The sequence below is a fragment of the Ctenopharyngodon idella genome, chromosome 14 (assembly GCF_019924925.1).
Source record: "Ctenopharyngodon idella isolate HZGC_01 chromosome 14, HZGC01, whole genome shotgun sequence".
NCBI classification, from domain to species: Eukaryota; Metazoa; Chordata; class Actinopteri; order Cypriniformes; family Xenocyprididae; genus Ctenopharyngodon; species Ctenopharyngodon idella.
Genome location: NC_067233.1, coordinates 24,974,980 through 24,998,179, shown reverse-complemented (window position 1 = coordinate 24,998,179; position 23,200 = coordinate 24,974,980). Strand labels below are relative to the sequence as shown.

The 23,200-nt window shown below is 38.2% G+C and overlaps 1 protein-coding gene across 3 annotated transcripts in view; it reads right to left on the bottom strand.

Annotated features, from left to right (window-relative positions):
- Positions 1-368: 368 nt before the first annotated feature.
- The window catches only part of si:dkeyp-115e12.6 (centromere protein F), a 30,709-nt gene continuing 7,877 nt past the window's right edge, over positions 369-23,200 (bottom strand). For 2 of the 3 annotated variants that reach the window (XM_051918297.1, XM_051918296.1), the window contains exons 3-17: positions 22,079-22,275; positions 19,759-19,862; positions 19,400-19,443; positions 19,033-19,297; positions 16,871-17,052; positions 15,763-15,888; positions 15,399-15,527; positions 13,327-13,449; positions 9,225-9,360; positions 5,813-8,184; positions 5,202-5,395; positions 4,829-4,973; positions 1,500-2,373; positions 1,213-1,368; positions 369-1,080 (exon numbers count right to left, since the gene is read on the bottom strand). In XM_051918297.1, coding sequence (XP_051774257.1) covers positions 1,238-1,368; positions 1,500-2,373; positions 4,829-4,973; positions 5,202-5,395; positions 5,813-8,184; positions 9,225-9,360; positions 13,327-13,449; positions 15,399-15,527; positions 15,763-15,888; positions 16,871-17,052; positions 19,033-19,297; positions 19,400-19,443; positions 19,759-19,862; positions 22,079-22,275 — 5,022 coding nt within the window. In that variant the 3' untranslated portion in view covers positions 369-1,080; positions 1,213-1,237. The remainder of the gene's footprint in view (positions 1,081-1,212; positions 1,369-1,499; positions 2,374-4,828; positions 4,974-5,201; positions 5,396-5,812; positions 8,185-9,224; positions 9,361-13,326; positions 13,450-15,398; positions 15,528-15,762; positions 15,889-16,870; positions 17,053-19,032; positions 19,298-19,399; positions 19,444-19,758; positions 19,863-22,078; positions 22,276-23,200) is intronic. The other variant, XM_051918298.1, reaches the window with a different exon arrangement.

Below are 23,200 nucleotides of genomic sequence, written 5' to 3'. Positions count from 1 at the left end.
CGAAATAAAACGATGTAATTACCTTTTTTATTTCAGGCGGAAACAAGCTTCCATTGGCTGATTTTATTATATGGCTACTTACCAAATAAATCAGTAAAAAGAAATTGATATGAGTCAAAATTATTTGAATATGAGAAGAGTGCAGATACAAGACAAAATAAGCCAAGCTTTGTAGGAAATTATAGTGTATAACTAAAATGATACAGTTTATCTGTCATTTCAAAAATATTTAAAAGAACGCTTTGGTTGACCAATCAAAATTAAGCATTTCAAAGAGCCATGTAATGCAAATTACCCAAAGAACCCCAAAATAAGCACATATTTCTAGAATGAAAAAAAAAAAAAAAAAAAAAACATCAACATAGACATTTGGATTTCATTTACGTTTAATTAATGTAAACATTCCAAACTGAAAATCCTACAAACCATTTGACATTTAGAAGAAACACATTACAGCAAACGTACACACAAATACACACGACAGTGAATCAGATAAACATTAATCTAATCAAAAACGTATCCATCCCTCAAATGCTTCATTACAAACAGACAATGATATAAATACTCCACTGTGCGTTATAAAGCCGTTAGATGACAGAGAGAGAGAAAGAAACAGTCTGACAGTGAATCGCCATACAAGGAACGGAAACAGTCTCAGGTTGATCTGAGTCATACCTACCACACACACACACACACACACACACTCTCTCTTTCTCACAGTAGTGCACGAAGGCAAGTCTTCAAAGTGTCTGTTAATAAATAAGGCTATTCACAAAATTCAAGTTTCTAAAACAGGGGCTATCACCACCTTTACGCAAACAAAAATATATTACATTGGCATTTCAAAGCTTTGTAAACGGCTCCACTGCTCAAACAAAACTATATGACATCAATATGCACATTAAGGCATCGCCTTTCAGCTGATGAGAAAAATCAAGAAAAAGAGAGCGCAAAACTTCAAATTCTACATCACATGACAGGGCAGCACTCAGATCCTCTCGAGTATCATAGTGAGCAGAACACACCGTTGACGCTTACATTATGATTAAAGAGGCAGTGAAATTCCTTCAGCATGGAAACCTGAAAACAAATACAGATGATGCTGTTATGAAATGTGAATTATATTAGTATAACCAGTGGAAATGACTTCAAATGCTTCTCTAAATGCATTACACAAACATGCGTTTCAGAGCATGTACAGTAAACACCTACGGGAGGTATCAGGTGTGTACGAGTACTATGGCTCTATGTCATCATCTTCCTCTTGGGGAGTGGCTTCTCTGCGTGGGAGGGGCACTGCGTCAGTTCCCAGAAGCCCCCTGCGCAGGACGTACGGACAAGCAGGTCCACTGGGGATGTCAGCAAATCCTTCAGGAGATAAAAAGGTGCAAATCAAGACCATTTAATCTTTTAATAATAATAAAAATTTATAACTTTCTTCCTTGGAAGACAAAAAGAGACATTTTGTAGAACGTTCATGCTACTGTTTCCCTTTTTACCTTTCATGACGACCTCGGGCAAGCCGTATGGTTCGTATTCGGTCTCGTCGTAAGCGGCAGACATGCGGCTGCGGTTTTGCCGGATGCGTTCAGCCAGGTGAGCTGGGTTGCTCATGGGAAACATGCTGGGTAAAAGCAGTTGGTTTGTAACAGTCTGCGGGGCCTGAAAGAGGGGCGGCGAGTCTGCAGGCTCTTTATTGCCTTCATCTTGCTCCGTCTTCAGCTGTTCTCCATCTGTCTGGGTGCAGGCATGGATGGGGGAATGTCTGTCCCTCAAATCTAGCTCTTGGCTCTTCTCTGTCTGAGTGGACACACTCTTCACCTCTGTTCTGTTAGGAACTCCAATGACCTCACTGACCTCTGCCCTTTGACCCTGAGCAGGTTCATTCTTGAGTGTTTTTTCCACAGTAGCCTGGTGTTCACTCTGTTTATTTGTTCTATGTCCATGACAAAGCCCATGGTTTTCCAAAGCAACAGTTTCCATAATGTCAATCTCATTATGCCCAGTGCATAACACATCAGAATTCTGGGAGTCTGCAGTCCCATAGGACTCAGTGATTGTATTTGAGTTGATTACCTCTGTCTGATATTTGGTTGAGATGGAAACACTGATTAAGGCATCTTCCTGGCTGTTTGCACTGGCATCTGCCGCTTTGATCTGATCCTCAAGAGACAATGAGGCAACCGGCTGAGACTCTGAATGACTGTAATCTGTTGGTTTGGTCAGTAGAGGTGACAGCTTGTCTTCAGTGTTACTAGTCATTATATCTGAGACACAGACAGGAGGACTTTTGTCAATGTGGTTAACAGAGCTGCTCTCGCATTCGTGTTGAGCATGTCCTTCAGTCATCACCTCATTTCCAGTCAAAAGGTTCTGAAAACAATTAAAGGAATAGGTCTGTGATCATTTGAAAGGTATTTTATCAGACAAAAAAAAAGAAAAAAAGAAAAGAAAAGAAAAGAAAAGTCTATTGTCATTTACATACTCACCATCATGTCGTTCCAAATATGCATGATTATATAAGGGCTTTTTTCTGATAAAAATCATGATTGCGATATTAAAAAAAAAGAAAAAAAAAAGCTCCGGGTTTGCTGTGCTTGTTTGTATGGCTGAACAATGTGGGCTAAAATGTTGTGATTGTGATTATATCAGTTGAGTCTAATTGGATATAAATATTAAAAGCTAAGAGCAGCTGGTTTATCAGACTATTAGTATTGTTACAATAAGAAATCCAAGTATTGCACATAGAAGGACTTGTAACTGAGAAACAAAAAAAAAAGGTTTGGGGATTCAGAGTTGTCCTTTTAAGAGAAACTTAAATCCCTGTGGGCCATTTTGATGCTTTCCTTAACTTATGAACCTACTAAAAACAAACAAGCAATGTACATAATAGGGCTGTCAAGATATACTGGTATTGACGATAACAGTGATATTTAAAAAAATGAAATATCGTTATTGTGTTAATTAGGGGTGTTGCAATATGCCTGTATTGGTAATAATGTAATATTCAGAATGAATAGTACACATATGATATTATGACATGTAAATTATCCAGCGCCAGTATCTGGTTGACATCCTAACGTACAATAGGTGGCGGTATTGCACATTAAAGGGTTAGTTCACCCAAAAAATATCCCTTATCCCACTCACCCTCAAGCCATCCTAGGTATATATGACTTTCTTCTTTCAGACAAACACAATCGGAGATATAATTAAAAATATCCTGCCACTTTCAAGCGTTATAATGGGGCAATTTTGAAGCCCTAAATAATGCATCCATCCATCATAAAATAATCCATATGACTCCCTGGGGTTAATAAAGGCCTTCTGAAGTGAAGCAATTGGTTTTTGCAAGGAAAATATCCATATTTAAAACTTCATAAACTAAAATAACTAGCTTCCAGCAGACGAGCGTACACATACTGCGCAAGTCGACTTGTGCCACAAGAGTAACCCCTGACGCGATGTATGACACAGGATGTAGGAGTAACGTAAGCTTAGACATCTCTTGCGATTCAAACAAATAGGGCTGTGCAACAAACTCGAGCTTCTTTTCCCTTATATCGGAATCCTCTGACATTTCTCTTTAAAAATTCTCGTTTTAGACTTCTTATTCATGACCGGTGTTTTGTTTTACTCTATCCTCTTCAGTGTTTGTCATTGCGTCATGTCAGAGGTTACTCTTTCACCGCAAATCAATGCGTATGGCTGTCTGGTGGAAACTAGTTATTATAGTTAATAAAGTTTTAAATATGGATATTTTTCTTACAAAAACCCGTCGCTTCGCTTCAGAAGGCATTTATTAACCCCCCGGAGCCTTGTGGACTATTTTTATAATGGATGGATGCATTATTGGGGGCTTAAAAATCACACCCCTTAGTTCACAACCATTATTTATTTATTTAAATTAAGTTTAATTAACTTTAATTAAGATTTCTATAGATATCGCGATATATTGTTATTGTGGCCACGATAACAGTGTAGTGAAAAATTTGACATTGTGACAGCCCTAGTACATAATCTAATAATCAAAGCATTATAAGCAGAAAACATTCAAAGTTTCAGTTGTCTTTCCATGCCAGAAATGATGATCTCTAAATATTTTTCCCAATTAAAACATTGTTTATTATGAAATGCTCTTAATATGCTAATAAATAATGCTAAATGTAGATGGAAAAACGTTCATTAATGTCATTAACTTGTCAAACTTAGTTTAGTTGAATGGTCAGAGCCATATATATTTATATATTTTTATCTGAATAATTTTAATTTGCTACATTGTTTCAACAAAAGTATCAACCAATCATTCTCTGCTACTGTAGTTAAAATAATGCATCAACGTCAAATTTATTATTATTTTTTATCAGTGTGGCACTTTACGTCTTTAGTGGAGGAGAGAAGCAATGCACACAGTGAGGAAAATGCTTAAATGAAGCCTGTTTGGAGCAGTATAAATATGACTCCCTGGCCTAAACTATATCTTTATTCAGTCTATATTCACAAAAGACAATGTTAAGCAGAATGTTCATGCAGCCTCTTTCCATACAATGAAAGTGAACGGGGATGCTCCAGTAAAAAAACATCCATACGCAAACTCTAACACAATATCTAATGGTGCTTTTTGGTCAAAGCAATGAAATAACAGTGCATCTTGCTAAATTTCTCCTTACGTTCCACAGAAGAAGTCATATAGAGCAACAGAGGGAAAGTAAACAATGTCAATTTTCATTCTTGGAAAACTACTCTTTAAAAGTCCAGGTCAACACTTTCAACAGTTCAACAATTTCCCATATGTAAATAATGCCATGCGTTATGAACAGTTATTTACCTCAGCAGGTCCTTGAGATTCTCTCACATCATGTGTCATTTGGCTTTCAGGTGACACATGCTCCCCCAAGTTGGTCTGGTCGTTTGTGCCATCTAATCCAGACCGATACGTCACGTCTCCGACAGTGCACTGGTGCATCATGGTTCTACAGCAGACAGAGCACAAACTAAAGGGTCTTGCATTAAGGGTCCTACATAAACATCCCTTATTCACTGAACCTGTGTTTACCTTCCCCATCTCAAGACCAACATACCCATAATTCATGTTAAGTACCCCACACTGCCTTTTAAATTATTATGAACACACACAATTTACATTACCATGTCGCTTATCACATATTTATCTTCAACAAATGCCAGTCAAGGGACGTTACCTTGTAGTTTGGGACTGTGTGTGCAGCTTGCTGGGACTGCAGGGGAGGAAGAGCTCAAACTCTTTTAGCACGATTGAGGGCGAGTTGTTGCCCACCGTTTCTTCCATGGTCGAGAGCTTCCAGAGATCTAGTTCTTCAGCTTGTGTCCTGTTCTGCTCAGAGAGGTGCTGGATTTGGTCTTGTAATGTCTGGATCTGAAGGACACACAGAATATGAAATAAAAGAATAAACTGAACATAGAATACATGTAAATACATGCAAATAAAGGAAGCAGTTTAATACTAATAAGGGTTTGTTTAAATGAGCAATTATAGTAGTGCAGAATTACTGGAGTATGTTACTGGAGTACCGATAGAGATGATAGTCCAAAATCTCTACCGGTTGACAAATTTCTACTGGTTAATCGCGTCAACCGGTATATCATTTCACCAGAAGATCGAGTTATGACATTTTAATTAAAGATTACGAGGTCAAAATTGTGCTTGTTCACAATAAGATCATTAAGAGGCATTTAAAAAATTAAGGTGAATTTCCATTTCATGTCAACTTTAAAAAAAAAAAAAAAAAAAAAAAAAAAAAAAAAAAGGCATTTCCATTTTACTAAAACTTACCTGCTCCTGAAGAGACTGAACCTCTGCTTTAGAGTTTTCTTGAAGAACAACCAACTCCTCCTGTCCTAATGAGGAGCCGTTTTGTAATTCTTTGTTTGTACTTGACAGTTCTTTGTTTTCAGTGTTCACTAAAAGTAAGGCATCTTGTTTCGCAGAAGTGTCTTCGCCCAAGTGCTTCAGTTTCAATTTCAACTCTTCATTCTCTTGTTTAACAGTCAGAAGCTCTTCCTCCATCACGCCTCCCTGTAGAGCAAGCTCCGAATTCTGAGCCTTTAACACATTCAGCTCAAGCTGAGCATCTTGTAATTCCTTTGTTACTTGTTCTAGCTCCTTAAAATCATTTGTGGAAGGTTCTGGAATGTGATGTTGGAAGTTCAAAACATCCAGCTGTTCATGTGGCATTGCATTCTCTTCAGTTACCTCAGAAAGTCCTTGTGCTTCTGAATCTGCACTAGAATTGGGAGTATTTTCACAATGTACGTCTGAAGCGAGACATAATTCATGTGGCTTGGAAGCTTCAGTCACTTGTAGCTTATCAGATATCTCACTAGTGTTGGTTTGATCAACGTTTTGACTAACAGGCAGCTGTGCAGTAGGCTGTGAGACCTTCTCCTTCAAAATCGGTTGCGTATCCTCACTAAACGTTTCATGGTCACTTATACTTGTGTTGCTGAAGACAGAATCGCAGCTTAGTTCTCTTGAGATCTCTGTAGACAGTTCAGGAGGAGTAGAGATGTCATTGGGGCCGATGTCCGTCCTAGTGCGTTTTTCTTCAAGAAAACTGATTTTCTCTAGACATTTTTGCAGTTCCTCACCCTGCTTCTGGAGGGCGCATTCTTTATCATGCAACTCTTCCAGCAGGTTCTCAATGTGCTTGCTCTGACTTTCAAAAGCTTGGGTAAGTTGCTTAGTCTGAGTGATCACTTGCTTCTGTAGGTCCTCCAGCTTTCCTTGAGCTAGTTTTGCCTTCTCAGACTCTTGGTCTCGCGCTGCCCTCAAGCTCTCCACCTCCAAAACTAAAATGGTAGTGCTGTCCAAATCTGAAGCATCTATGCTTAATGCTCGAGTCCTGCCTGTCTCTGCAGCTGAGGTCTTGTCCTCTGTTGGCTCAGTTTGTGCTCCAAGATCCATAATTGTTCTAGTATCTTTGCAGACCTTTGCATTGTGAAGGTTCACAGAATCACAGATGGACTCTTGAATGTCAGGAGAAGGAATCAAATCTCTGTTTTCTATAACAGCATCATTTTTATCTGTGTTTAGGTGGTGTTCTAATTGTAAGTATGTGACAGGAAGATTGTCTTTTGATATCTTCTCTTCTAAACTCCTAGACATTTGAAGACTGTCCAGCTCTTCTTGAAGTTGTGCAATCTTTAGTGCTTCTACTTCCTCTCTTCTGATCTGCTTCCTTTCCTCTTCTCTCTCCCTCTCTCTATCCTCCCGTTCCTTTGCAAGCTTGAGCTGAAGGTCTTGCAGTTCCTTCTTCATTTGCATTATTTCTTCCTCCATGCCGGTCTCCTTTTGCTTCATCTCAGCCAAGACGTTCTTCAGCTGGGTTCCTTCTTCCTGGTCTTTCTCCTTCTCTTCCAGCCTCATCTCGGCTTCTCTTTCAAGCGCATCAAGCGTTTCTCTCAGTTTCATGCTCTCCTTCTTCTCTTGTTCCAGCTGGGTTTCCAGTTTCGCCACACTGTCTTTGAGCTCAACAGCTTTGGTGCGTTGCTGCTCTGTCTGGGTCGAGTGTTTACGGCTCAACTGTTTCAGTTTGGTCCTGGCCTCCGTTTCCGCTTTCCTCTGGGTTTCGAGGTCTTCGAGTCGCTTCTGAAGCTCGTATTTCAGATCTCTAAGTTCATCACGAAGCTCTGTATTCTCCTTCTTAAGATCTTTCAGAGGCATCGAGTCACGTTTTTCTGTCTTACCTGATGTGCCATATGAAATGTCTACCTGTAGGCTGCAAGAAATGTCAGATTCACTTTTAGGCATCATATCACTGGTTGAGTCAGATGTAAATGATTCTGTGTCCACATCTTCAATACCCGTGTCTTGTTCAGTCACTGAGGTGTCTACATCTGTTTCACTCAGCTTTAGAGAGTCACTTGGATGTGTTTGACGTCCTTTTCCTTTAAATTTCTGTGACTCCTCAGGCTCAAATTTTCTGATGTGCTCCGAGTCGATGCCCTCTCCTGGCTCTCTGCCGGAAGGGTACTTCATTAGATCCTCTTCTCTTGCTCGTCCTATTTTAGTGGTCCTCTTTCTCTGAGAGGAGTGGTTGTAAGGAGGAGACCGGTCATGATGGAGGGAAACAGAGGGAGAGAAGCAGTCTCCTGCAGAGCTGAAATGAGGAGCGGCCACAGCTGGAGGAGGAGCGGCCAGCTGAGCTAAAGAAAAGAGAGGAATGAAGAAAAAAAAAAAAAAAAAAGGAAAAATTAACAAATTATATGGTAAATATTATTACTAGGCAATGAAGGGTTGGATTCTGGAATCCACTGCTGCTTCAATACATATCTTGAGTGATTTATAATCAAGTTATTAATCAACATTTATCTTTCTAAATATTAAATTATTTGAACAACTTCTTCAATGTATGTTAAAGCATTTATTTTCATTTTCAAACACTAGAAAATAATAATTAATACTGTCTGTACTTCTCACTGAGAGAAAAGCACAACTTATCAGTATGTTTTGGGAAAGTTTCCTATTAAGCCTGCACCAACTTCAGCCTTGAAGAAGCTGTGAATCATGTGTATCTTTGTGCACTAAGTGTTCTGTACAGGTCCTTTATGGGTACCGGTGAACAGATGGCATTTGGCTGGAGACCTGCAGACGCCTTGTCATGACCTAGAAGGACATTCTGTGCCCTAGTCCAGGGTTCAGGCGTCAGCATCTTGATGGATAGAGATACGCTTCTAACTATCTGTCCATGTGTGGAAAATTACTAATCTTGTCTAGTTTTCTTGACCAATCAGTATCATTTTAACCTAAGTAATGACATAGTTGGTAGATAAAATGTGAAAATGTATGCAGAGCGGCCTACGAACTCCTTATAAGACTTGTAGCTGGCTTATATTTTATGTATATTATATATATATATATATATATATATATATATATATATATATATATATATATATATAGAGAGAGAGAGAGAGAGAGATTTTTATTTAATTTTTTATATTTTTTTAATTAATTAATAAAAAAATTAATTTATTTTTAACATTATTATTATTATTATTATTAAAGGTTCTGGCATGTGTTACTTCAAATCATAGCAACAGTTCAATACTTCAAGAACAGTTTTTGAAGGTGCACTGTCAAAGCCTGGCCAGAAGGGGGAGGCAAACACATATGATGTGTGTAACAGGGCGGGGCCAACACACAAACACAGTTCTCCCTGTGGAAGAGATTCTTCCCGACTCACCCTGCAGTTCTTTAATAAGCTTGAGGGCCTCAGCAAGCTCTTCGGTCAACCGCTTCACTTCCTCCTGTAGAGCTTTCTCCTGTTTCTTCATCTGCCCCAGAGACACAGTGAGACTCTCGTTCTCCCTCAGCGCCTCCTACAGGACAAGATGAGAAGCACAACAGGCTTGTCAAATGAGGTTGATAATTAAAGATACTTTTTCATCCATGAGCAGTAAAACTACATTATACAAGTGTATTGTTGCACAAACAAAACTTAATAGTGAAAAGCAACCAGAATCCTCAAAGGTGTTCAGGGTGAGGCATGCTTGACAAAGACACACCTAAATACATAAAATGAAGGTATTCAAGCAGACAAAGAGGTTATCTAACTGCAATCCTGATCTGCATATAACATTACTCTGCACTTGAACATCATAAAAGCTTTTGGTGATTATAATACATGACTCTTACATTGTACGCATACTGTCTAAAAATAAAGAGCTTAAACCCAAGCCCCAGCGTGAAACAAGTCATAAGGAGATAATGGTGCTATATCTGAGACTGTATTCAGCTGAGTCATTAACAGTACTGTTGCACTGAGAGCTTCGCCTGTGTGTCCCTCTCTATATCTGGGTCTCTGTTCAAAAGTTTGGGGTCAGTAAGATATATATTTTTTTTAAAGAAATTATTTGTTTTGTAACAAATTACTCGTATTCATCAAAAGCGACAGTAAAGACTTTTACATTGCTACAAAAGATTTTTGTTTAAATGTAAAAGAATACTGAAAAAAATTATCAGTTTCCACAAACCTATTAAGCAGCAGAACTTTTTTCAACTTTGATAAAAAAAATAAATAAATAAAAGTTTCTTGGGCAGAAAATCAGCATATGACAGGAATAAATTACAATTTTAAATATATTAAAATTTTATTTTGAAGGTATATAACAGGTATTTTAATGTGTATTAATATTTCACAACATTGCTGTTTTTACTGTATTTTTGATCAAACAAATGAAGCCTTGGTGAACATGACACTTTCAAAAAAAATTCACACCAACCCCAAACTTGTGATTGGTAGTGTACTTTTGGGGACACTCTCAAAAAGGAAATAAAAAAACAGTTTATGCATTTGTAAAAATACCAAAACCTGTATATTATGGTAAGAGTTACTGTAACTATAATGGGCATTTTTGGCAATTTTTCATTTCGATCATCGATAGGTTTCAAAAACGAGTAATCGAGTACTCGAGGGGTGGGGCGTGTGCGGGGGGTGGGGCATGGCCATCATGGAGATAATGAAAATATCTGAGCTGTGATGCGCTTTCATGACAGCACGATGAAACACTAGCAAGGACAGAATTTACTGCAGATTTCTATAAAGTTCTCATTATAATGCTATGTTTATGGCAGATTTGTGCTTTATTTATCTACATTATTCATTCCATTCCATAAATTGCCTGCGCGTTTTCTAAGTCATATGAATTAGCATATGCCATTGAACAAATATGACGAAAAAAGCACTGCTGCATTATTATAACATCAGTATTTTTTTAAAGAAACATCTAGCCTAAAAGCAATCAAATAACTCAGATGTCGGGCATTGTATTTGAGCATGAAACTAAACACTGATATGCAGCGCATTCAGCATGTTAATAAATGTTGATATCCCAACGCATCCTATATTAGATTTATCAGATTTAGCTATTACAACTTTCATCTGCAAAAAGTTCGCGAATGGAAATGCGAGCTTGACCGAAAGTGTAACTCCTATTGCGCTTTAAAACGAAAGTCAATGAAATGCAAGCACAACAAATTCACATTCCATTAGGTTACATTTAGTGTCACTATTGTAATTTTTTATATATTCTAATAAAAAAATAAAAAAAACCTGGCAGCAGGTAGTAATATTCCACCCTGTCATAACTGCCTTATCTACCAGACACTGTGACGGGGGATTCGGATTGGACTTTGACAATGCTGTTCAATAACAATGACACTCTTGTTGAGGTATGTGTCTGATTGGTTGAACATCAGTGCATCTCTGTCCTATCATTTATAATAAGTTATTCTATATATTTGATCTGAAAAAATTGAAAATAAAAATTATTTTTCATCCTGATTTCTGACCTGGGTGCACCAAAATGCTGATATCCTTAGAATTGAACCAAATCCTCAAATCTCCTTTTAAAGGGTTAGCTCACCCAAAAAAGAAAATTGTCATTAATTTCTCACCCTCATGTCGTTCCACACCCGTAAGAATTTCGTTCATCTCCAGAACACAAATTAAGGGTGTTTTCACACCTGAGCATTTGTTTCAGAACGTGGTGCGTTTTCTCCCTTGGTTCGGTTCGTTTAGTCATATGTGAACACGGCAATCGTGCTCGGACCCGCACCAAAAGAATCACTCCGAGATCGCCTGAATGACGTGGTCTTGGCCCGATTGCAAAATAACTCTGTGGTATTTTGCTTGTGGTGTGAAAGCAATCTGACCCAAGGGATCAACGAACCAAGCAATAGCATATTTCATTATGGTAAATGTGTTATATAAAATGCTGCGTTGTTTGATTCTGTGAGTAAGCACAATAGTTAGGCTACTGCAGTTAAAAACTAAAGAGCACCTCTTCATCTTCAAGAACGCTGTCCCGACGAAGCCTTGATTTCCGCTCTGTTGCAATATAACATTCATATAGTGTTTGCATGTGTCTCGACACAGTCTATTAGACAGCGCTGGGAGATACAGAGAGATCGCGCTTGAATTAGTACAAATGTAGTAGGCTGGAATGACAGCTACATTCATAAAGTATTTGCGCGTCCGAGAGGTATATGACTTGTCCACAGACAGCAATTTAACCGACACATGCACAGTCCAGAAAGGTAGTAAAGACATTGTTAAAACAGTCAATGTGACTCCAGTGGTTCAACCTTAATTTTATAAAGCGACGAGAATACTTTTTGTGCGCAAAAACAAAACAACAATATCTTCTCTTCTGTGTCATTCTCATGCGCTGTTTACATCCAGCGCTTCCAGGTTCTAGGTCAGAACGCTGGCACATTACTGGCCGGCTCCTGCGTCAGCATCACACACGTCTTGTGCTGCTCACATGTGCAGCTTTGGCCAACACTGAGCCGGCTTTCGGACATAAACACAGAAGCCTTCACTATGCTTACTGCGTCACCTGCGTAAGGATAATGACAGGGAAGAGAAGAGATTGTTGAATAAAATCGTTATTTTTGTTTTGTTTTGTTTTGTTTTTGCACACAAAAAGTATTCTCGTCGCTTCATAAAATTAAGGTTGAACCACTGCAGTCACGTCGACTGTTATAACGATGTCTTTAGTACCTTTCTGGGCCTTGAAAGTGTTGGTTAAATTGCCGTCTATGGACGAGTCATATACCTCTCGGATTTCATCAAAAATATCTTAATTTGCGTTCTGAAGATAAACGAAGGTCTTACGGGTTTGGAACGACATGAGGGTGAGTAATTAATGACACAAGTTTCATTTTTGGGTGAACTAACCCTTTAATGACCTCCCCAGAAAGAAAAATAGGTAATAAAGAGACTGTCTTCATATTTCAGAGCAATATAAATAAAAATCATTTAGATGTTTTTTATGTTTTTAAAAGAAGTCTCTTCTGCTCACCAAAGCTGCATTTATTTGATCAAAAATACAATAAAAATAGTATTATTGTGAAATCTTATAACAATTTAAAATAACTTTTTTATTGGAATATATTTTAACATGTAATTTATTCCTGTGATCAAAGCTGAATTACTCTAGTCTTCAGTGTCACATAGTGCTTCAGAAATCATTTTAATATGCTGATTTACTGCTCAAGAAACATTTCTGATTAATATCAATGTTGAAAACAGTTGTGCTGCTTCATATTCTTTGATGAACAAAGTTCAAAAGAACAGCATTTATTTGAATTAGAAATCTTTTATAACATTATTCTGTCTTTACTGTCACTTTTAATCAATTTGATGCATCCTTGCTGAATAAAAGTATTAATTTCTTTCAAAAAAAAAAAAAAAAAAAATTATCTTGCTGACCCCAAACTTTTGAATGCTAGGGCCTCAGTTTGAGTCTCTCAGGACAGTGTGATTATGCATGTTGTTGTACCGAGAGTTTGGCCTCAGTCTGTGTCTCTCTCTTCTGACTCTCTTTCAGGTCGGTCTCTGTGTTCTTCAGTTTTCCTCTCACATCCTCTAGATCTCTCTCCAAACTCTGCTTCTGCAAACACACCTGAGAGAAAAACAAACAGTCAGCAGAAAGATTAGACTGTGTCCCAAGAGAAAAAGCCGCGTTTGTGGCAGATTGAATCATGTCACTCATTTTCATGCAGGATGCCACACAAACCCATGATATAGAAACTGTGACACACACGGTGAGATTTATTCATGAAACATAAAATGCAAAACACCCTTTGTCAAGCGTCTTGCAGTTTGACCAGATGATGTACAAACCATGCAGACCAAAGTTTACTGAAGTGAATCCAAAGGCTTATTCATGTGAATTAGACATTCATGCAAACCACTTATCTAAAATACTTTTGTGCTCACTATCCAGATTTAGAATCATGTAAATATCTTATAAAAAGGGAAACATTTAAAATATCATCATAATCAAAGTAGCAGAGTCGAAACAGCACATTCCATGACCTCAAGTCATCTGAATGAGATGTGTCCAACCAGCATAGAGACAACATTATTGATCTCTGTATTGACATGTTTGTATCACATGTTTGTCTCTTACTTCAACACACAGTATCTTATCAGCACTATAAGAATGTCTAATTCTACAAAAGCAATAAACAGGGGTCAGAATCATACAAGACTTGCTAAATGCATTAATTAAGATAACACCAATCAGTGAACAATATATATCTGGGGTTGATATTTTACTACCAACATACACACACCAAACTTGATCACCTCCATATCTCCTCGTACCCACGTCTCTGGAGAATATTAGACATTTCTGAAAAAACATGCTATGAGTTTCAAACAGACATCACAACGAGATTACGACACTGACCTTCGCTCTAGTGTCCTCTGATGAGGAAAAACAGAAAAAGGAAAAAAGGAATAGAATTGTGTGAGAAAACACATGAGCAGTGGGAGCATGAGAGAGGGGTGACATTAGTGCATTGACCAACGGTCCTGGAGCTCCCATGAGACAAAGAACAAGAACCAGAGAGAATAAAGAGAAACAGAGGAAATGGACAGAGAGCAGAAGCTACAGTTTAATCTAAAGTACATAAACTGCAATCAGGCTAGCCTTCTGGAAACATGTAGTTTCTGCAAATCACAAATAGCTGACTGCACTGAAGCTATTTAAGGACATAGAAGTGAGCAGCTGCAAGTGGTGCTTGTCTAAACACTAGACAAGACATTATTGCATTGCGTGTTCTAGTTGGTTGCTGCGGCACTGCTATGTGGTTTCTAAAGCAAAAGAATGCTAGTATCAGGCCTCTAGACTAACGTTTGAGAGCAGTGGCACCAGCAGCACCTGACTAGGTAGCACCGGGGAGGTGAGGGTATTAATAATATTAAATTTTGTCTATTGGAAATGCACATTTGACAGTAATTTGAATTGACAGTGGCAGTAGCTTCAGCTGGGATGCAGATGTAAATTTATTTTCATTAACAAAAACAACATCTGTAAAAATTGTAACCTGTAAAAATTTAAATATGCTGAAAAACTATGTTTTTCAGCATATTTAAATTTTTACGTGTTTGCCATTTTATTTTCTTTCAGAAATGGCAGCATTTATGAGTTAGGCAAATTAGCAGTGACCAAAATTCAGTAGCACTGGCATGAAAAAAGGTCGCAAAATGTGACCATTTAGTCGCAGTCTGGAGCCCTGACTACATTTTTACGTGTGCTAGGGCATGTGACATAAATTCAAGGGCGTAGGTTTGATTTTGACATTGATGGGGACATAAAAGCAGCCCCAACCCCAGTGAATCGATACTAAATTGAAAATGGAATCAAATTTGAATAAAGAGCTTGTGAATTGGAATCAAATTGTTTTGTGAAATCAGTGTCAAAAATATTCATATGCTCCATATGCTAAAAACAGTGAATCATGAATAAAGCTACACTATTTATACAAAGGCTGAGAAACTCCTACACTACTGTAGTCAAGTTAATAGGGTCGCTACATTTAGTTCACTCCTCAGCCCTGGTACCTTGTCATGCTGAGCCTGCAGTGTGTTGTGAAGTGCTCTGGCCTGCTGGATCTCCTGGTTGAGTCTGTTGCTCTCCTGCTGATGTTGTCTCTCCAGAGTCTGTCTCTCTCTCTGCAACTCCAACAGCTCCTACAAAACACAAATCACAACCATCTCTTAGTTACAGGAGGAGGAATTTTCTGTTAGGCTGCTTTGAAATAATGCATTGTGCATTAATGCATGCATTGTGAAGAGTGCAATAAAAATTAAACAAATTCAATTCCAAGACTGCAAGATAAATACAACTGCGATGGAGCTGTAGATTTAGCAGCAGGGCAGTGCAGGAAACAATGAATCACAGGCATGTGTATGTGCTCTGTCTCACCCTCTGATGTTCTCTCTCCATGTCTTTCCTGCGCTGTTCTGCATTGCAGCGGGTGGTTTCAGCATTCTGCCTTTGACACTTAAGTTCCTCCTGAAGTTGCTTGACTTTCTGCTCAGCAGCCTGGACCTATACACAAACACACACAGGTTTGTTTTGCTATCAAAGTGAAGGCATTCCATAGGTGTAATGGTTTTTATACTGTACAAACTGTACATTCTGTCCCCCTACACTACCCCTAAACCTACCCATCACAGAAAACATTCTGCATTTTTACATTTTTAATAAAACATTGTTTAGTATGTTCATGAGTCCTCATATTTCACGTTTATGTCGTAATACCAGTGTAATACCCATGTCATTATACAAATTTGTGTCCTCATAAATCACAAAAAACACGCGCGCACACACACACACAGGTATAATTACATGTTCTAAACATTCAATGCACACAATGCAGACACTCATTCTCAAAAAAGTAGTAAAGACATTTAGGCCTGGTTTAACAGATAGAGATTAGATTAAGTCAGGATTAGGCCTTAGTTTAACTAGGACATTTAAGTAGCTTTTATACCCATGCCTTAGAAAAAAACATTACTGGTGTGCATCTTGAGGAAAAAAACAAAAAAAAAAAACAAATGGCACAGACATATTTTAAGATTTGTCAGTGCAAGTTGCTTTCAGCTAAAACAGCTCATACATGCATTTTAGTCTAGGAATGGTCTTAAGCCTGGTCTGTGAAACCGGGGGTTACAATGTTGCAAAAGATTTGTATTTTAAATAAATGCTGCTTATTTGAACTTTCTATTCATAAAAGAATCCTGGAAAAAATTAAGCAGCACAACCTATTTCAACAATGATAATAATAATAATAATAATAATAATAATAATAATAAATGTTTCTTGAACACCAAATCAGCGAATTAGAATGATTTCTGAAGGATCATGTGACACTGAAGACTGTATGTAATGATGCTGAAAATTCAGCTTTGATCACAGTAATAAATTACATTTTAAAATATATTACAATAGAAAAGTTATTTTAAATTGTAATAATATTTCATAGTATTACTGGAATAAATTATTAACACATTATTTTGTGTGCGTTTACCCGATCAGTCTCCTGTGTGATGCGGGTCTGCGCGCGGGTCAGCTGGTCTTGGGTGCGTGTCAGACTCTGTTCTTTGGTGCTGATCTCTCTGCTAGCCTGAGCCAGGCGAGACTCCACATCCTTCAAGCGCTCGGACTCCAGCTGTGCCTCCCGCTGTAGATCTGATACACGCACACGCAGCTCTGAGAGAGACAGACGGTCACTAAATTATTTATGTTACCACTCTGACCTTCTGACTGAGGTTTCTGGCTCTTTTGAAATAAAAGAGTTTGATGTGCTATGTGCCAAACACTAATGTTCACAGTGCAAAGCTTCCTCCCCAGTCCTCCAAGACATTTATGGAAACTAAGCTATTCATAACTATGACATTTATGACAAAAAAAAAAAAAAAAAAAAAAAAAAAAAAAAAAAAACTGTATAAAGTATACTTAACATACTTCAACATTTTTTGTACTGTTAAGAAATTAGCATTTTCATGACAATTTGGTGCTTATTTCCCTTCAAGTTCTCAATACTTACAATGAAAAAATTGTCCTAAAGTATTCTTGTTAAATTATTCGGAAAATTGTTTTGCTTCATTGTCTTCATGTAAAATATAATTTCTTATTTTTCTTTTGATTTTGGTTATTTATATTTGGCTATACCACTATACTAACAAAAACAGCCTGTTGAATTCTAAGGCTCAGAGAGAGGAAGGAATTAGTGCAGTAACTTAAATTACAATAACTCTTACAATAACTACAATAAATTAAATGCTACCAAAGTGTTGGATACAGCCCCTTAAAACCTCCTCTGAACCACCTGCCACTTTGACTGTTTATTACAGCCTCTTGAGGAGAATTTACATTCCAGAAAATTTTACATTCCTGATCCAAAAGTCATTGGAAGGGAAGTGTTCTATGGGAAGAATCCCTGATACTGTGGTATAGAGCTGTAGAGAGCTGTCAGAGTCAGCTGTCTGTGGAGATGACGAACACGAATGACCTCACTGATGACTCATCAACACAGAGAAACAAAACAATGGAGAACATTCATACCACACACACAGAGATTTCTCTTGCTCAACAGACACACACCCACACTCTCATTAAACCACCCCACATCTCACTACAAAAAAAAAGTGTTGTCAAAAGTACCGACTTCGGTACCAAGTCGGTACTGAAATTTTAAAAATGTGACGATACCAGCATTTCCCCCTAGCATTTTGAGCGCTGTTGAAGCAGATTCTTAAACACCTCTGATTGGCCATTATGTTCACATGCTCAACAGATGTTGTAAATAGACATCTTTGACACTTATCACAGAGCGCTTACACAGATACACACCAGAGCGTTTGAAAGCAGCCGTCTATCAGTGGCTCCATCTATCAGCGGATATATTAGGGATCCGCTGATAGACACCTGCTTTCAAACGCTCCCGTGTGTAGAAGAGCACACTCAGTGAAGAGCGTCAAAGATGCCTATTTACAACATGTTTTTGAAGAAATTATCATTCTAGCTGATCACAGAAATGCGTTCTGTTGATGCGTTATGTTTTGTGCTTCCTTTACTGGGATAGCTTTATTGGAAACCTGACAATAGCATTCAGTATTAATCAGGTTGCTTATGTAAATAAACCTGACATTTTATGAATAAACATGACACTCCTCACTCGGTTTATGGGCAAACACAGCTGCACTAAATAAATAAAACTACACTTAATTTCCTTAACCTAACTTAATCTTATTACACACACATTCTCATGGCAAATGCAGGTATGCATCCAATTTATTTCCAGTGCAGTCTGAAGCTACAACTGCTGTAAAAATCTCCACCCTCCTTAACATGCAAATACTACACAAATCCGCTCATGCCACTGATGAGGTCGAACAACTTACTCTCATTGCTGCCATGCCAACACACTGTAAACGGTGACTTTGGACTGTTTTCATTTATGATTATTACAGAGCAGACAGGCAAATGTCCTGGATTCAAACAACCCAGGAAAGAGAGATATAACTTGATCTGAAGAGCTCAACACAGCGTTTTAGTATTTGAGCAAGTAAAGAGCAGTAAAAACTCTGGGTTGGTTACACAAAGGTTCCGGGTTTGATTTTACTCAATTTAAATTGAGATTTTCAGTGCAAAACTCTTGAAACCCAAATGGTGTATAGAGAAGCTCACCGTCTATCTCATTCCTCAAGGCCTCCTCCATCCCAGAGTCATTGTTCTTGATAATGATGTCACTGGATGAAACCAAGGAAGCTGGTCGTCCTTTGGGAGTGGACCACAAATCACCACGTTCCCATGGGAACACAGAGGAGGGGGTAGACGTTTCTGATTGGCGGACATTGCGCCGAAGGGGTGGGGATTTATGTGGCTGCTGTGGAAACGGGGAGGAAGCCCCACCCGCTGAGGGCTTGGGGACGTCTCCAAACTGCAGCTGCTGCTACAGTAGACAGAGCACAGACAAATAAGTCACAAAGTATTTTCATAAAATATTCCTCATTAAGAGGTTGCTGGTAAAAGTGTTTGTGCTTTTGATACTTACTCTGACATGCTGTGTTTTGCTTTCACTCTCTGCTCTGAAACCACCTGCAGAGTTAAACAGGTTAGAATAACAGAAAAAGAATAATGATAAATAGATAGTTCCAGATGCATCCCACATGCACACAGAGCCTGGGTATAAAGTCAAAAAGTAATCACACATTTTACTTCACAATCAGTCCTTAGGGACCTTCAGAAAAATAAAACTCTCTTTTGCCTACTTTATGAGGGGATATATTTTGCAATCTTTAGAGAGGAACAATTTGTGAATAGAAAGTGGGGAGAAAAAAAAAGAAAAAAAAAAGAAGGGCCACAGACAAAATACGTGAGAAAAACAAAGGGACAGAGCGTGAGGGATGGTACCGTTGTTGTCCCAGGGAGAGCTCAGGTTCCAACAAGGTGTGGAAAACAACAATGATTCCCCAGAGCCATTTCCCTTCTGCTGCTTTTCCAGCTCCGCCTCAAGCCTACATGCAGTGAAAGAAAAAGAGAGGACAGTTGTTATAGCTCAATATAAGCAACTGAGTAATGGGGCAAATACATTTCTCAAAAACAAATTTACATTTTTTTTGGTGCTTCTAGTAGTCCAGGGCCTGGGCTTAAATTAAGCCAGGATTAGGCGTTAGTTCAATTAGGACATTTAAGTAGCTTTTATAAACATGCCTTAGAAAAAAAAAAAAATTACTGATGTGCATCTTGAGACAAAACAATGACACTGACATATTTTAAGATATTTGCTCTCAGTTAAAACAGCTCAAACATGCATTTTAGTCTGGGACTAGGCTTAAAGAGTTAGTTCACCCAAAAATAAAAATTCTGTCATTAATTACTCATCCTGTCATTCCAAACCCGTAAGACCTTCATTCATCTTCGGAACACAAATTAAGATATTTTTGATGAAATCCAAGAGCTTTCTGACCTCCCTATAGACAGCGACGCAATTACCACTTTCAAGGTCTAGAAAGGTAGTAAAGACATCGTTAAAATAGTCCATGTGGCTACAGTGGTTCAACCTTAATGTTATGAAGCGACGAGAATACTTTTTTGTGTGCAAAAACAAAACACAAATAACGACTTTATTCAACAATTTCTTCTCTTCCCTGTCATTCTTCTACGCTGTTTTAAACACAGTGCAGCGCTTCCAGGTTCTACGTCAGAACGCCGACTCATTATTGGCCGGCTCCTGCGTCAGCATCACACACATGCGTCGTGCTGCTCACGTGAACAGCGTCGGCCAATAATAAGCCGCGTTCTGACGTAGAACCTGGAAGCGCTGCACTGTGTTTACAACGTTGCGTTTTTGAGCACAAAACATTCTCATCATTTCATAACATTAAGGTTGAACCACTGTAGTCATGCTGACTATTTTAACGATGTCTTTACTACCTTTCTAGGCCTTGAAAGTGGTAATTGCATTGCTGTGAAGCCTGGTCTGTGAAACCAGGGGCAGAAATCACCATTGCACTTTCAATGTTAATACACAAACATAGGGCTGACTATCACCAGTTACCTCATGTTACAGTCCCCATCACGAGTGTCACACCAGTGTTATAGACCTTAGTCAGGTTAGACGCCATATTGAATTTAACGCAGATGAAAACGAGGCTGTGAGGGATAGACTTGTATAAAAGTCATAGATCAGTTCTCACAACTTTTAAAACTCTTATGTTTTTTTTTTTTTCTTTTTTCGGAAAGATGTATTGTCAGCTAAACAACCGGTATGTTGATAAACAACAGCACAAGCCACTGAATACACTGTATTCTGTCCCTCACAGCCTCATTTTAATTCCTGTCAAAAATTAAATATGGCGCTACCCTGACTTAGGTCAGTTTTAGTATTACATATATACACACACATTTTTATATTTTTAATTTGTAATTTTCATTTGTTTTTAATAGTGTTTTCTTAAAAATATTTATATTTAGCTTTAATTTATTTTTATTTCAATTTTAGTACTTCAACGAAAACTTATTTTATTTCAGTCAGTTGCCAAAGCAACATTTTTTTTTCAGCTTTTTTTCAGCTTCATTTCAATTAAAGAAAACGATTCTTAATAGTTTTAGTTAACAATAACAACATGTGACACACAATTTGGATATTAATTTGATCATGTTTTTAACTGCTAAAAAACCACCCACAGTATTAGGTTTAAATAACAAATGTATTGAAATATTCAAAATATATCTCTTTAGAAAATAGCAATAACCAGTAACTTAATGATAATAATAATAATAATAATAATAATAATAATAATAATAATAGAGGAAACCTTCACTTTAAGGGACATTCATATCGACAGTGATGTGCAGAGACAAAGCAACCAGAAGTCATTCATTTTTAATGAGAGTGGATCATGAGGCACAGTTTAGTTACATTTTGTGCAAATGCACAACAGCCAATGAGAGTGCAGGACGTGAATGTCACATGATCCACTTTCTGATACAGTTGGATAGTGCAATTAATGAGTGTGCAGTGACTGATTCACACAAGAGTGTGCAATATTACCATTTCCAGAGTAACAGCAATTTCTCTGATTGACCGAATCTCTCTTTAGGATAGTGGGATGTGAGGTACTTCACTGGGATCTTTTTTTTTTTTTTCCCAAATCGCTAATCAATGTTACATGATCTTGTTTGGTTTGGTATGTAAATGGACAGGAAGGTTTATGTGCGCATGTCTCACCGTTTGATCTCCTGTGTGAGGTTTTGTGTCAGCTTTTTGGCAGATTCGAGTTGTCCCTCCAGCGAGTGCACTTGACCCGTTTTGACCTGAAGGTCGTGAGTCAGACGCTCCCTGGTCCGCACCTCCACCTGCGCTGCCTCACGCACTCCTCCCAGCTCCCTCTGAACCGCGGCCAGCTCCACACGCACCTCCTCATACTGACAGAGAGGAAGACGCTACATAACACACACTGCACAGTTTGTGCTACAGCTGTGCTGGAACTCTTAGCCAACTTTCCATTTGGTGTCCTTCCAGGAAGTTATTTCTGCATTGCTTGAGTGCCTCTATTAACCCTATGAAGCCTATTGTATCATATCTACTACATGTCTTGTGTCGTCTGAAAAGCTATATTTCAATCTACCTATTTTTATGTGCATTTTGAGATATCGCATTAAAAAAATGCTGCACGGAAACGCCGATAAGAAAACATTCGCATAAACTACGATGGAAACACATTTACTGAATAAATTTCTTGATGCGCATCAAAAAAGACATTTTGACTTTGCAATGGGATGGCCTAACTGGACCAACCAGCGGACCTATCTTGTTGCACAGTATCTAAAATGCTGTTTTGGTCATTCTGAAATGCCCGAGCAAAGTCTGTCATCAAAAGGGCTTTTCACACTTGAATGTGTTAACCCTGGGTCATTCTAAACCCTGGGTAAACGTAATCCTGGGTTATCTTTCTCATTTTGTACAATAAAAGTAAGAATGAAACATTCTCTTCTTCACTCAAATTGTAACATTTTCTGTCAACATTTGACATTTTTCCTTTCAAACACTGAATTTAGTGTTTATATACAATGCGCAGTGTTTCCACGACTGTCCGAAGCAGGCATATGAGTTCGCAACTGGTTGTCTGTTGCAAAGTGTCCAGCTGTAATATTCTAACACCGCATCGTTTCACACTGTACAAGATTGGCACCGCAATGCGGGGTTAACGCCGCAAAAGCGGTGCTAACCCTGCTCCGGAGCAGGGTTTCATAATCCCGGGTAAAAAAAATATATAACCCCACTTCTGTTGTGAAATGTTCCCTTACCCAGGGTTAAAATATAATTATTATAATTATATATATAATTTAT